This window comes from Spermophilus citellus (assembly GCF_964194105.1).
Source record: "Spermophilus citellus genome assembly, chromosome: 9".
NCBI classification, from domain to species: Eukaryota; Metazoa; Chordata; class Mammalia; order Rodentia; family Sciuridae; genus Spermophilus; species Spermophilus citellus.
In genome coordinates, this window is record NC_138191.1 from 65,278,011 (window position 1) to 65,292,027 (window position 14,017).

Below are 14,017 nucleotides of genomic sequence, written 5' to 3' on the forward strand. Positions count from 1 at the left end.
TAAGTGCAACTACTAATTTATAGAGGAGGACACTGAGGATCAGGGAGGCCCTGTGCCTTATTGTAGGTGTTGTGGTAAGATTGGGAAGAACCCCATCTAGAACCTCTACCTTTCTCAGCACATCCCAACATTGTCCCCACTGCACCATGCTGCTTTTGACCTTCATGGAGCATTCAGAGTTTCTATAACAATTATTCACCATTAACATTTTTTCTTTTCCATAATTCAAACAGAAGAAATTCCATCTGTCTTACCTTTAGTTGTTCAATTAGTTTTCCATCTTCTGGCACACCAGGATCTATAGCAATGACCAGGTCTTCATAACCATTGTCATTCAGCCTCACAAGGGAAGTGTTTGACCTCTGTAGCAGGAATAGGACTAAGAGGGAGACCAAACCTCTGAATAACCCCATTGTTCCTCCCTGGTTCCTCAAAAGGTTTCTTTCATCTTGTGTCTCTCCATCTATATATACCTCTAAAAATTATCAGTGTTGACTTATTATGGGATGTAGACTGTTTAAAGGTCAATATTCCACATATGGGAAAATATCTGACATCAGTTTACGCAACAGTTTTATTGTATGTTACTGTAAAAGTGATCAAGAATCATAATAGAAATCAGATCTTTCTATAAAGTGCACTGCCAATTTTCCTTTAAGATACATTTTTATTCTTCCTAATTTTGATTAATTTCCTAAATATAGACATAGACTATATTTTATGTGTAGTGTGAAAATTCATAAAAAAATTTCAGTAAAATGAGCAGACACTGAAATGCTAATGCTGCTCTTCAGTATTACAGAGCAACTGAATTATCTAGGTTATTTATCATCAAGGAATAATGGTGTAAATAATGGAAGAAATATAAGATCACTAAATATAAATAACCACAAATTAGGTAAAATACATTTGAAATCCAAATTAAAGAACTTAAATTTTAATTATAAAGACTTTTATAATTAAAGATTTGATAAAGTCAAGTTATTAGCATGAAATTTAAAAATCCTGTCCAGTAAAGAATGCAAAGAATTTGTTTTGATCCAAGCATATAAAAAAGACCTGGTACTTTGCTGATTACTTAATTACAGGGAAAATAATATTAATTGTAAATATTTATTTTTTCTTTACCAAAGGTGCAGATTCATTCTCTTCATCCTCATAACAATTCTCTAAAGTAAATATATACACTATCTTATGTATGGAGAATCTGAGGCATATAGAGTTTAAAACTTGTTAAGATCACACAGCCAGTGAATTTCAGAAGCAGGATCTAAACCTGGCATTCTTATACCATTAATCACTCCATAATGAGGCAATGTAGTTTTATGAGGCAAATAATACAAATTACTATTTTTTTAAATAGGAGAAAAGAGGTCAGTTTAGGAGTTATAATGATAAATCCAGAAGTCTTGTCCTAAAGTAGAAGGAGCTAGAATATATCAGAACCCCCCAAAAGACTGAAATAGACTACCTTCAATAGTTCAGATACAGGATACTATGTTGGATTGTTGGCCACATTCCCAAGATAGAGGCTTTGTCACATATGCCCAGACTTTGCCTTCTCAGGTGGCTCCTGGGCCCTCCTTTCAACCCCTTGGGAATCTGGCAGGGTAATTCTACATTCATAGAATTACTGTGTTGTAGAAGATTCTGGTCAGAGCTGTTGCAGTGGCAACTCCAGGGAAACTTTGAAGTAGGTAGAGGATGGGGTATTAACAAATACATCTTATACATTCTTTCCCCGGTCCTTTCCTGAACTGCCTTCCAATTATTCCACAAATATCTCTCAACTTACTTCAAGCAAACCAGGTTAATTCTGAGCCTCAGGAGTTGGTGCTTAGGAAATTGTTTCGACCAGTGGATTGACTGAATTACTAAATGACTTATCATATAAGCCCAAAATAACAACACATCACAATGCCTCAACAGAAGCTTATCCAAGGTCTTTAAAACACTGGAGACACCTGGAGGACTTGAATTCTCTCCAATGTTTAGTGGACTAATTTATTTGAGGAGGTACTATTTCCTCCTCAATAAATGTGAGAAAGTCTTTGTAATATGTTTGGAAGGGAGAGACTTCCTCTTTGCCGAAGTTGATGGAGAAATCTCCCTCTGAGCACCGGCCCTGAGCATGTGAAGCCTGGTGAATACTTATAATAGGCCCCTTCTACTGATTCCTCATATCACAGGAAACTTGGAATTGGATTTCACCTATGCTCCATCCATCTCCCTGGTGGAGAGGGAAGTGGGGAGCTGCCCCAGTGCCCTCAGAGGCATCCCTGCTCATGACTAGTCCACTTTTCACATATTCCCGAGTGGCTGGTCTAGCTACAAGCCCACTGTCTCCATAATGTAGGAGTGTTTTGGGTTGTTTGAAATGGTTTGTTCCCTTGATTTTAATATTGTTTGTGTGTCTACCCTCTATCTGAATGTATCTGAAGCAGCAGAGTTTCTACACTATAAACTTATAGTGTCCCTTTTGGTTTCTAGTACCTCACAGTTTAGGGGGAGCCAAGTAATACAGCAACCTACGTAAACAATACATAGCAATAAACTAAGTGCTTTGTTCGTATTATGACATCTATAATGTTAATTTTCACAATAAACAGAAATGGTATGATCATTGATTTCCATCAGTAAGTGATCATGTATTATATATCTAGCATAAAATCATACTATAGGTGTTATCTCTGGCTTCTGTAGTATTACTTAGAACTACAGCCTTACTGGTGTGGTTTGGCATTATATACACCAATTAGCACTAAGATGTTAAGAATAGAGTTAACTAAGAGGAATGATGAAGGCATGGGAGGGCAGAAAAAAGTTTGAAATTTCAATAGGTGAATGTGGAAAGTGCAAAAGTGATGTAGAACATGAAAATTAGGTGGAGGGATGAGGAAGAAATAAAAGTAAAAAATTAAAAGAAGAATAAGAAAAGAACAATAGAACTTGACTGTTAGCAAGAGAAGAGGGAGAAAGAGAGACAAGGGGAACAGAATTTTGAAAAAGACAATACAACACAAAATCAAAATACACTAATCAAATACCCTAACCCTCGGCAGAGCAAGAAAAAATGACTAACTTCAAATGCAAGAAATGAGAAAACAGAAACAAATATGTATATGTATAAATATCCATGAATTATTCAGCATGCTAAAAAAATCCAAAATACAACAACAACAAAAATTAAGGGACTGTTTACATTGCAGTGGACAAAAAAGTCAATGAGAATATAGGTTCCCCTTCTGTACCCAACTGTCAACAGTCTTTCTTTCCATTTCTTCCATGTGGCTTTTAATTTTTTTCTTCCATCTGAAGCTCTATTTTCATTTACCTCTCTACCACAGCACTTAGTCTGGGAAATAGCAGAATATCTGGTAAATAGCATGATTCAATATGTCAGTTCACTGATGGACAGATAGTCCTCAGTCCTAAGATCCCTGAACTTCAGAGTTAGTAAGACAAAAGTTCTAAACATGAGAGCTGCATTGAATTCAGCACTAGGTACGTATAGGAACAGGGCCTAAACTCTGCCATTATTTAATGGAATCCACAAAATACTTGGAGGTTGGCACAATTGTCCCAGTTTGCAGATTACAATACTGTAAGTCTGAATCCAAAGTGTTCTTTAAAACTTTTAAAAACATTTTTAGTGTCATATGTAAAAGGTTTAAAATATAAAATAGTTCTATAATACTTATAATAGAATTTAACAATTACTCTACAAATAAAGCCTCTCTTGGCTTCAAACATACTAATTCTTCTAATTTCCACTTCTCTATACTGTACTTCACAGTCAAGATTCTGTTTACTCTCTTCATTATTTCTTTGTGAGAATTTATTAAGTTCACTGATCACTTTGTGTTGCTAAATTCACTGTCCATTTCTCAGCATTAATCACAACAGTCACTTGCTCCTTTGTGCTTGCTTCCTGTTCTGCCTATGACCCACACTCTTGGAAAATCGCAGTTGTCTTCAGAAGTCCTTCCTAGCCTTTTGTTGTTGTTGCTGGGTGTGGGGATAAGTCAAGGGACAGCTCTTCCTCCCTATTCAATCTCAAAATACGTCTATTAGTGTATGAAAATGGCAACTTCAATTCATCTGAAATTGTTTTTCCTTGGGCTCCTTACAGAACCAACAAACAAGCACTATAGAAGATCTACAAGATTGAGATCAAAGTGAACACATAGACAATGACACATGACTCTGCAGTACAATAGAGGATGGGGCCAGAAGTCTGTAATCAGTGCCACCAGTGTGGAGTGAGTGTCACCATGTCACAGAGCTCATAGCTTTCAGCTTTCTGACTATTAAAATTACTAGGCTGAGGACAAGGACCACTCACTACCACATGAGGAAATTCCTTGTGATTCCACCATGTGGCACGATTTCTGTGATTGTATGGGCTTTGCTCAGGCAACTTAGATGTATTGAAACTGCATCTGGCAGAAACTCTGATTCTGGGGTAGAACTGGTGAGAAGTTCTATGCTCTGTAGTATTCATAGTGGTTCTGTTTTCCCCATGGAATCTGGACTAATAAAAGGAATTGGCTGTTATGCTAATCTGGTGCTGTGGACTAAATTATGCCAAAATTTAGTAGCTTAAAACAATAATTGCATTTTCTTCATGATTCTGTTTATTGACTGGGTTTAAATGGGAGGTTCATCAGATCCACTCACACCAGCCTTGTGCAGGTCCCAGGCGCACAGCATGCAGGGCAGACACCCACCAGAGCCTAGCCTCTGGTGCAGGACCAGCCTCTGGTGCAGGACCACCCCTTCTGACCAGTAGACTACCACAGGGAGGTCAAGCCTGGTGGCCCAGAACCATCCACACCAGCCTGCGCAGCACCCAGGCTCACAGGAAGCCCGGTTCATCCCTCCCTGAGTAGGGCAGTCACCTGCCAGACCCTAGCCTCTGGTGCAGGATCACTCCTTCCAGCCAGCAGACTACTGGGGGAGGTCAAGCCTGGTGGCCCAGATCCACCCACACCAGCCTGTGTCCATCTCAGGTGCACAGTAGGCCCGGTACACCCCCGGGTGGGGCAGACACCCACCAGAGCATAGCCTCTGGTACAGGACAGCCCCTTCCAACCAACAGACTAAAGAGGGAGGTCAAGCCCAGCAGCCCAGATCCACCCACTCCAAAAGCCTGTACTACAGAACATCCTCAGCAAAATATTCCAAGAAGAGAAAATGAAAAACAATGATGAAAATCAGCAGAGGGAGGGATTACACTAAAGGAAAATCTAATTAGAGGAGAAACCAAGTTCCGTTAAGTACCAACATAAGCAAAAATGGCCGGGAATACAAATCATGTCTCAATAATAACCCTGAATGTTAATGACCTACACTCACCAATCAAAAGACATAGACTAGAATATTAGATTAAAAAAAAAGACCCACTGATATGCTGCCTATAAGAGACTCATCTCATAGAAAGAGACATCCATTGACTGCAATTGAAGGGTTGGGAAAAATCATACAACTCACATGGACTGTGGAAGCAAGCAAGGATTTTTCTCATATCAAATAAAGTAGACTTCAAATAAAGTCAATCAAAAAGGATAAAGAAGGACACTACATACTGCTCAAGTGAACCATACACCAACAAGACTTAATAGTTATAAATGTATATGCCTCAAACAATGGAGCAGCTTTGTTTACGAAGCCCAATCTCCTGAACTGTCTGCCTATTACCATTCTTGCTCCCTACACTTGGTTTTACGTGGGGCAACCAGATCACCTTCCTAAAACATAAATTGATAATCAGATTCTGGCAGAAGCCCTAGTAGCTGTCTGTTGTACTTAAAACAAATTATAATTCTTATATATTTTTGAAGTTTTGAATGCTTAGACATCATTTAATTTTTCAACCACATTTCATACCCCCTCACTTGCTATTCTCCAGTGCCACCAGCTTTTACCATTTCTTGGAATAATCCAGTTTTTATCCAACTCTTCCCGAGGAACTTTGTGCTCTTTTTTCAACATAAACCATTGGCTTCTTCTCATCTTTCAAGTCTTAGTTTAGATGTCACTTTTTAAGGAAAGCCTCAGTGGGCTCTTTTTCTGAAGTGATTCCCTCCTTTCCCAGTTACTCATAATCATAGCACACTGCTAGGTTCTTTCACAACACTGTCTCCATAATGTGCATTACTGTTTGTATTCACCTAGAGGTAATATCTGTTTGCAAACACCACAGCAAACACGATAGAGACAAGCAGCTTTGATTGGCCCATACCAGCTAGACATTAAATACATGTTGAATAAATGAAAACATGAACTACCTTATGTGCTGGCTTTCATTATCACATTTTACAAAGGAGGAACTCAAGGACTCAGAGGTCAATCATGTTTAGTGTCACAAAGCTAATAGTGACAATTGAGATTTAGATGCAGGTCTTCATTTTATAAACCTACACTTAAAAGGCCATGTAATTCATAAAAGAGACTCTATAGGGTGGTGGAGGGGCAGTAAAAGCTAAAAAGAGAGAGGATTTTGAAGACCTAGTAGAATTTTAACATGTCAAGATGGGAAAGAAGGAAGCATTTTAGGCAGAGGAATTACATGTGCATAGGTACAGGGACTGCTAGCACACAGGGGGCTTGGAGAGCAATGTGCACAGTAAGTTCTTAGGGCATAGAGAATCAGGAGGGGAGAACTGAGGAAAAAGGCTGGGAGATAGAAGAGGGCAATCTTAGTCTCATAAGACTTTGGAGTAACTTCAGACTGAGGAATTTGGACTTAATTTTGTAGACTGTGAGGGGATAGACAGGGTTTCTAAACAGAAAAATGACAGTTGATATTAATGATGTGTTCAATATGACCATTTGGATAAAATTTACTCTATAATACAGCAAAGATCATTCTAAGTATGTAACTATATAAGTTCACATCATCTTCATAATAATCCTATGAGTAGGCATTCCTTTGTCCTCTATTGTATAGATAAGGCATGTAGAATCCAAAGAGACCAAAAAGTTTGCCTAAGGTTACAAAGCTAATAAACAGAGCCAGTACTCTGATGCAACAGGTTATGCCCTGACTTACATGGCTTACACTAGATAGAATTAATAGTCCCTACTTAATAGATAGGCATCAGTTTGCCCTGTCTGAATGCCACATAAACTAGAAAGAGAACTGGCCCAAAGTGGAATCACACCAAGTAATTTGCTTCATTGCCCCCAAAGTCGATGGCTTTTGTGTCCACCCACTATTATTTACTTAACTGACATTTATTTAGCACCAACCCTTCTATAAAAACAAGAGCAAAATATTTGGCCTTATTGGTCATATAATGTAGTGGCATCTTTATATTTATTTATTTCCCTACACTTTCTTCATTAATTCACTCATTCATTAAAAACCAAGTGAATTTTTTTTCTGTGTGTTCTGTGCCGTTTAGAATAAATTATGTTAAAACTAGGCAGAATGTATATGCAGCAGCATTTCGTAGTAAAGTATGCTGAAAACAAAGAAAGAAGGAAAAAATATATTTGCAGTATGATTTTCACCTGAAATGCAGCTTCAATTCCAGAGCAGATGGAAGTTCCTCCATCAGCGAGCGTAGGTAAACTCTCCAAGAGCTTGTTTTTTTTGCTGTCACTTTTTATTTGGATTAGCTCACTTTTAACAATGGCTGCACTATCAAAGTGAACCATCCCTACCCAGGATCCATTTTCAACAGTCTGTAGTAGGAAATATTTTGCTGCTTGATTCATTCGATCGAGGCGAGTAGAACTCTGAGAGGAGAACTGAAAAAAGACAAGAAAACAATCAAGTGGTTTTCATATAGAATATAATAGCAGATCACAAAAAATGAGTGGATAAATTTCATTGGTAAGATATTTCTATGATTATTAATTGGTAGTATTGAAGAAAGCAATTATTTAATTGGTGAAATTGAAAAATATGGTTATGTCTGTTACGGAACACATGCAGTATATTAAGGAGCACGTATTTTTCAATTAGGAATGATTCCTGTGGCTAACCACCCAAGTTAGAAGTGGAAGCTAGGGAGGAGACTGAGTTGCAGGTGATGATACACATTTTAGAGCCTCTCTAATTACTCCTGGGAGCCTCCATGCCTATTGTCCTTGGATAAAATCACACCCCAGAGCTCCCAAATACAATCAGACTATCTTGACCTCCACTCAGAGCTCAAATGGTCCATCTACTGGGGACTAGTCTACTCCAAATGCAAAACTTACTTGAGCTGCAGTAAATGCTGAGAAGCCCAGTCCCTCCCTCCGTCCTTTCCTCTTCTCCTAACCTTCCCCACCACTTCTCCAACTATGGATTAATTTGAATTGGTTCTTTGGTAATACTTCAGGACTCACATCCCTCTTCCTGATATTGGGTTTTTGAGGATGTATACTTCTTCATAATTTGTCCTCTCCATCCCTCCTTACACTCAGGGGGTTCCTCTCCACAACCACACCCAAGTTTCCCTCTGAACTTCCTGAAAAATTACAGGGAAAAATTTCTACACCACCATATTTGAGTACTCTCCACCACGTTGCTTCTTTGCTTTGCCTTTAACCCTGGTCTGCCAGCACCCTGTCTCGGGAAGACTCCTCATCTGTCAATCAGGAGCCTCTTCTTTCCTCAGTGACATTTACTTGTCACTTTATGGGTTGCTGTATAGCATTTTGTTGCTCTCTCTGGATCTCTGTGTTATTGTGGCTCATTTCATTAATCTGTTCATTTCATTAATCTTTCTCTGCCCTTTTCAATAGCCACTCTTTTCCTATTTGCTGAAGTTTTTATTCCTGGCCTGCAGCATGCATGCTCTGTTCTGCTTCAAATGTGCCATCCTCTGGGTGCTTTATCACATTGCATTTGATTATTAGTAGTCCATTCATTTCAACAAATTTTTATTGACTGCACCTACGTGATAAACTCTGTTCTAGGCCGTGGGTATACAAAGATTCATCAGACAAGGTTCTACTTCCTAGAAGAGCTCCCTAGCTAGTTGGGAAAGACACGTTCGTTTCAATATAATATATAATAAACAGATGTATTCACAGGCAGTGTTGGGATCAGAAGAGCCTATAGCAGCCAATAAATACAGCCCATCTCCTGAATGCCTCTCCCAAATTTTGCAGAATAAATATGACTAATCCAGGTACTGAGAAAAAGGAGAAAAAAAATTTTTCTACTGGACTTTCAACTTCTTAATGACATGTACATATATTCTCAGACCCCAATACAATGTTTTCTATTCACCAAATGATAATAGAATGAATGGCTGTATCTAGCTATATATATTTCCACATGATAATACCTTTTATGCCCCCAGGAGAACTAGATGGTCTGCTTCACAGAACTCCTGTAGGACTAGAGAACACACAACAATAGCAAAACAAAAGGGACTCAACTTGGGCTGGTCACAAGTGCCCTCTATACTCCTAAAATTGGAAATAGCCCAGCACGTCAGGACAACAGCAAACTCAATCTGAATGAGTGGCAATCATGCCCTGTATTATGCTGGCAGGGTGAAAAGGGGCCTAAATGAGATACTGGTTGTGGAATAGAATTAGGCAGGCAGAGGGAGAGAACTGAAATACCAGAGGATAGGCCGGGCTTCCAGAAAGCAGAACACGCAGCCCAGGTGGAAGCCATTTGCAGGCAGAGGAGGAGATAGGCGCTCACTCCTCCTTCTTGTCTGTTATATGATACTTTTTGTGTGTCTTTGAGTACAAAGAGGTCACTTGCACATTTGATACAAATAAAATAAAGCTGTGTTCAGAATTCTGCTGATTGTTTTTGTTCCTTGAACTGGAATGGGATTTAGCATCCACTAACCCACTCTATCTCCATGTCTCAAGCGTTTTCAGTACAAAGACCATGGTTTAAAACAACTTCTTATTTCAATGTCTAGTTTTAATTTTCCAGCTAAAGCCTTATATCTTCTCCTAGTAACCATCCATTTACTGGGGAAAAATGGATATTCTTATGTTATTAGGTTATTAGAATATTCTTAACTCTTTTGTCATCTTTCTTTTGCTACAATAATGTTGCAATATCATGAGCTCATGATTACAGGAAGTGATGGTATTTTATGTTACTATGTGATTTAGAACAACCCAGGTACAGGTAGAGTTCAGTGTGTTCTTAGCATTTGATTATTTCCATTCCCACATTGAAAAAATATGGATCCATAAACTTACAGACATGCTTCCAGACTTATCAAGAACTAAGCACAGAATTCTTTCACTGATCCTCAACAATGAGAACACAGGTGGAGGAGGTGGTGCTGCCATGGGTGTGGTGTTTTTAAAATCCTCAGAATCGCTGATTACCTCCCAGGTACTTCTAAAATTGCACTTAATGTTTTGTAAACTTGGAGCTTCTTGGTTATGGTTTTCTGCATTACAGAACTCCAACACCTAAAAGATTAATGAAATAAAAAATAATTTACTATACCTTGCACTAAAAAGTCTAATTTCAAAACTGGAAAAAATTTTTAAAATGTTCTGCAAATATTCTTTTATTAATAAAATGTAATTAATGAGAATCAAGTAACTTTAACACAATAGTGATAATGATAACAGATTACACTATTTGTGTGCTTACCATGCACCAGCCAATATTCAAAGAACTCTATGTTATTATATTTAAGCCTTACTTCACCTGGAAAGATCATTTAAAATAGGATATGTGGGGCAGGGAATGTAGTTCAATGGATAGAGTGCTCATCTAACATGCACAAGGCCTTGGGTTTGACACCCAGCACCACAAAATAATAAAAATAAAAATGAATAAAGCTAGAAATGCCCTTTGATTATAAATTCTGAAAATCATGATTGGCATACTTACAGAATCAATGCTTTGCATGAACATTATGGATGCCTTTTCTGTTTGAAATTTATTAGGGAAGAATTGACAGTCCTTTTCATACAAATTTGTTGTAGAATTTCGTTTGCATGATCTTGTTATACAACTGCCTCCTTGACACTTATAAACGCTATTTTTGCCAGTGATACCTGTGGAACACCTGAAAAAAAATGTGACAGTTAATTTTGAGGAAATTTAGTTATTACTAGCTTGCACTTGTGTGACAAGTTCCCCTCCCCAGGTGGACATGTATCATTGATTGGGCACCCAATTTTAAGTGGATTCCCCAACCACTTTGTTTTCTTAATCTTAGACTCAAGTGGACAGTCTTTTATTAACTGTGATGCTAGATTGACATTCTAAAATGACCTCTAATTAGTTTCCAAGAAGTTACTAATTGGCTTCTTAGAGCATTTGGTTTCTTATTCAGCCCACACTTAGAAGTACTTAACCATTTTTGTTTACTTTTATACAAACAGAAATAATTTTGATCAATTTTGTAGTTAGTCCAACTATGTAGTGTGCAGTTTTAGTCTAAATGAGTTCTGGCAGTTATGATAGACAGGTGTAAAATACATCAAAATGCCAAATGCCAATCAAATAATTGCCATGAAAGTTATGTGTAATTTAAATAGAAAACCAACTGCATTAAGATAAATTTCCCTAAAAAGAGGCAGTTCTGTAATATAGCTCCTGTTATTTGCATTGAGACAAAAATGAATAATTGTTATTTGAAAGAAGTAAAAAAAAAAAACCAGTTAAAAGCCTGAGGTCATTAGGAGAATATAAATATCCATGCCTTGTTGCTTCAATTTTCTTTGACTTGCCCCTGTAGAAAGGCTTCTCTTTGTTGTACTCATCAAACACTCCCCAACGGAGATGAGCCCACTCATGGACAAAGAATCTACCTGTAGGAAATTATTTCAAATGCATGATGATAATTCAGGTGAAAATTTTTGTATCTCAAAAATTTAAAGAAGATCTTTCCATTACAACATATATCTTGATTGAAGATATTCATAACTCCTAACATTTTTGTTTCTAAAAACCCCATGGTATTAAATGACTACACTGTTAAATAGTATATTATCTTTTTATTCCACAACATGTTAAATCAATAAAACATTTATGGAGCATATGCTATCATCAAAGTAGACAAATATTTGGGGTTTGGTAGCTTGGGAGCAAAAGATATCACATAATATAATGATTTATGGCTCTCTAAACTTCAACTCCACCAACAATACAATCAGATATATAATAATTATTGTATTAAGATACCAAACAATAAAATCAGGAAAATTTGTGTAAAAAAATCTCTTAAGAGAGTGGTAATGAAGAGACTGGGAAAAAGTATTGTAGACCACAGAGAATTTTGGGGGTGTCAAAATAAAGTGATACATTTATGATATATGTAAGCATTACTTATATAAAATAGTTATTATTTTTATTTATATACATTGAATGCAATATTGGGTATTTAAAAAATAAATACCTCAAAATATTAAGGACCTAAAAAATGAAAAATATAGTCCTCAAAATATGGTCCTGGACCAGCAGCATCAACTTCACTGGGGAGCTTGCTGGAAATGCAGAATCTCACTCTAAACCTACTAAACCTATTAAATCAAAGTCTGGATTTTAACAATATCCCTATGTTATTGTTTATGCAATAATCTTTAAAATTTAAAATTTTATGATTTTCTGGGCAAATGAGACCTGGTTAGTGGGAGTGGAATTATAACCTTCAGTGGAGAGGAAAACCCTCATATCAAGTACTAGTATAGGATTTTGATAAATTTTAAGAAAATTTAAAATTCCCTTCATCTGTGACTATCTTCTAGAAAGTTCCACCCTCAGCCTTCTGCCCTCCTCAGGTTGCTCTACCTCCCATCCACACTTGAAAACCAGCCCTTCTGACTTAGGATTTTATTGCCATTGAAATCATGTCATTTCAGCCTTCATTGTTCTCAATTCTAACAGAAATTTTACTCTGTGTGTGTGTGTGTGTGTGTGTGTGTGTGTGTGTGTGTGTGTACATGTGTACTTTTAATATGTGCTAGTGCATCCTCCAGCCATACTGAGTTGCTGCCTGGTAGGTCCAAATGTTCTGTCTAGATACCATATTACCATTGTGGTTGGTATGAAAATAAGCAGATTTTGAGGCCTCTCTTCTTCATCCTATTTTTCCAAAAGCCTGTTGTTTTTAGGGCAAGGTTTGGAGAATGTGAATTTTCTTTTTATAAATACATACATCAAATGACATAACAAACTCCTGTCTAAATGGAAGGGTGGGACTGTCAGTAATAGAATAGGTCTAAGTTTGGGGATATGATGAAGGATCAAGATCCGAGATGGGGAAAATTGGAAGTCTTTTCTATGACCAGTATAGGTAGAGGAGGTAAAAGTGGACATGAATTTGGATTATAAAACAAAAAAGGTATTGGCTTCAGTTTTCTCAATCTAGGCCTCTGATAATAGATGAGGAGAGTGACTAGAGATCTTGAGAAAAATGGTAGAAGTTTTGAAATACCTACTATGGGAAATAAGAAAGGTAACTGAGAAGAACCAAGTAAGAATAACGTTAAATAGATTTGAGAGCATAACTGAGCTTAGAAACTGTGTGCTTGTAATGATGCCAGTTAGTGTTATGTATTCCTTAAACAGTCTGGGAAACAGGTAACAGGAGCCAAAAAGAGACAGACAAGAGCATATAGTGCAGGAGATGGAAGTTAAGGATAAGAGTGGCTGGGGAATTGAGCTATTTGTATTTGTGGCTCAAGTGACTAGATTTGCTGGACATGTCAGGGTAGAAAGAAATTGCACTTAGGGTGGTGTGATATTTTGGGGAACCAAGGAGAGCAATTCTTGTCAGGATAATGTGTGGAAGAGAGGTAAGATTGGGATGGAGGGAATGATAGAGCTTTCAAGGTTGGAGAGAGAAATTGGTCCAGGTATTGATAACTATCGCTGGCTGTGTTGGCAGAAACAGAGACTAATGAACTTTCACTGAACAGGCAATGGGAGAGGCAATTATAGGGTATGGGGTTGCATGAAAGTTTTTACTGAATAGTGACATGTGAACTGGACTCTCATTTAATAGTGATTTTCATTTTTGTCTGAAAACTAATTGCTTTCATTCAGCTGAATAAATAATCTTAACATTATATTGAA

General features: G+C 37.4%; 1 protein-coding gene across 1 annotated transcript in view; it reads right to left on the reverse strand.

Annotated features, from left to right (window-relative positions):
• The window catches only part of LOC308655526 (uncharacterized protein), a gene marked incomplete at both ends in the record, with an annotated part of 166,739 nt that overhangs the window by 4,019 nt on the left and 148,703 nt on the right, over window positions 1-14,017 (reverse strand). The window contains 4 exons of the mRNA XM_081305605.1: window positions 255-362; window positions 7,519-7,758; window positions 10,177-10,395; window positions 10,826-10,992. Coding sequence (XP_081161731.1) covers window positions 255-362; window positions 7,519-7,758; window positions 10,177-10,395; window positions 10,826-10,992 — 734 coding nt within the window. The remainder of the gene's footprint in view (window positions 1-254; window positions 363-7,518; window positions 7,759-10,176; window positions 10,396-10,825; window positions 10,993-14,017) is intronic.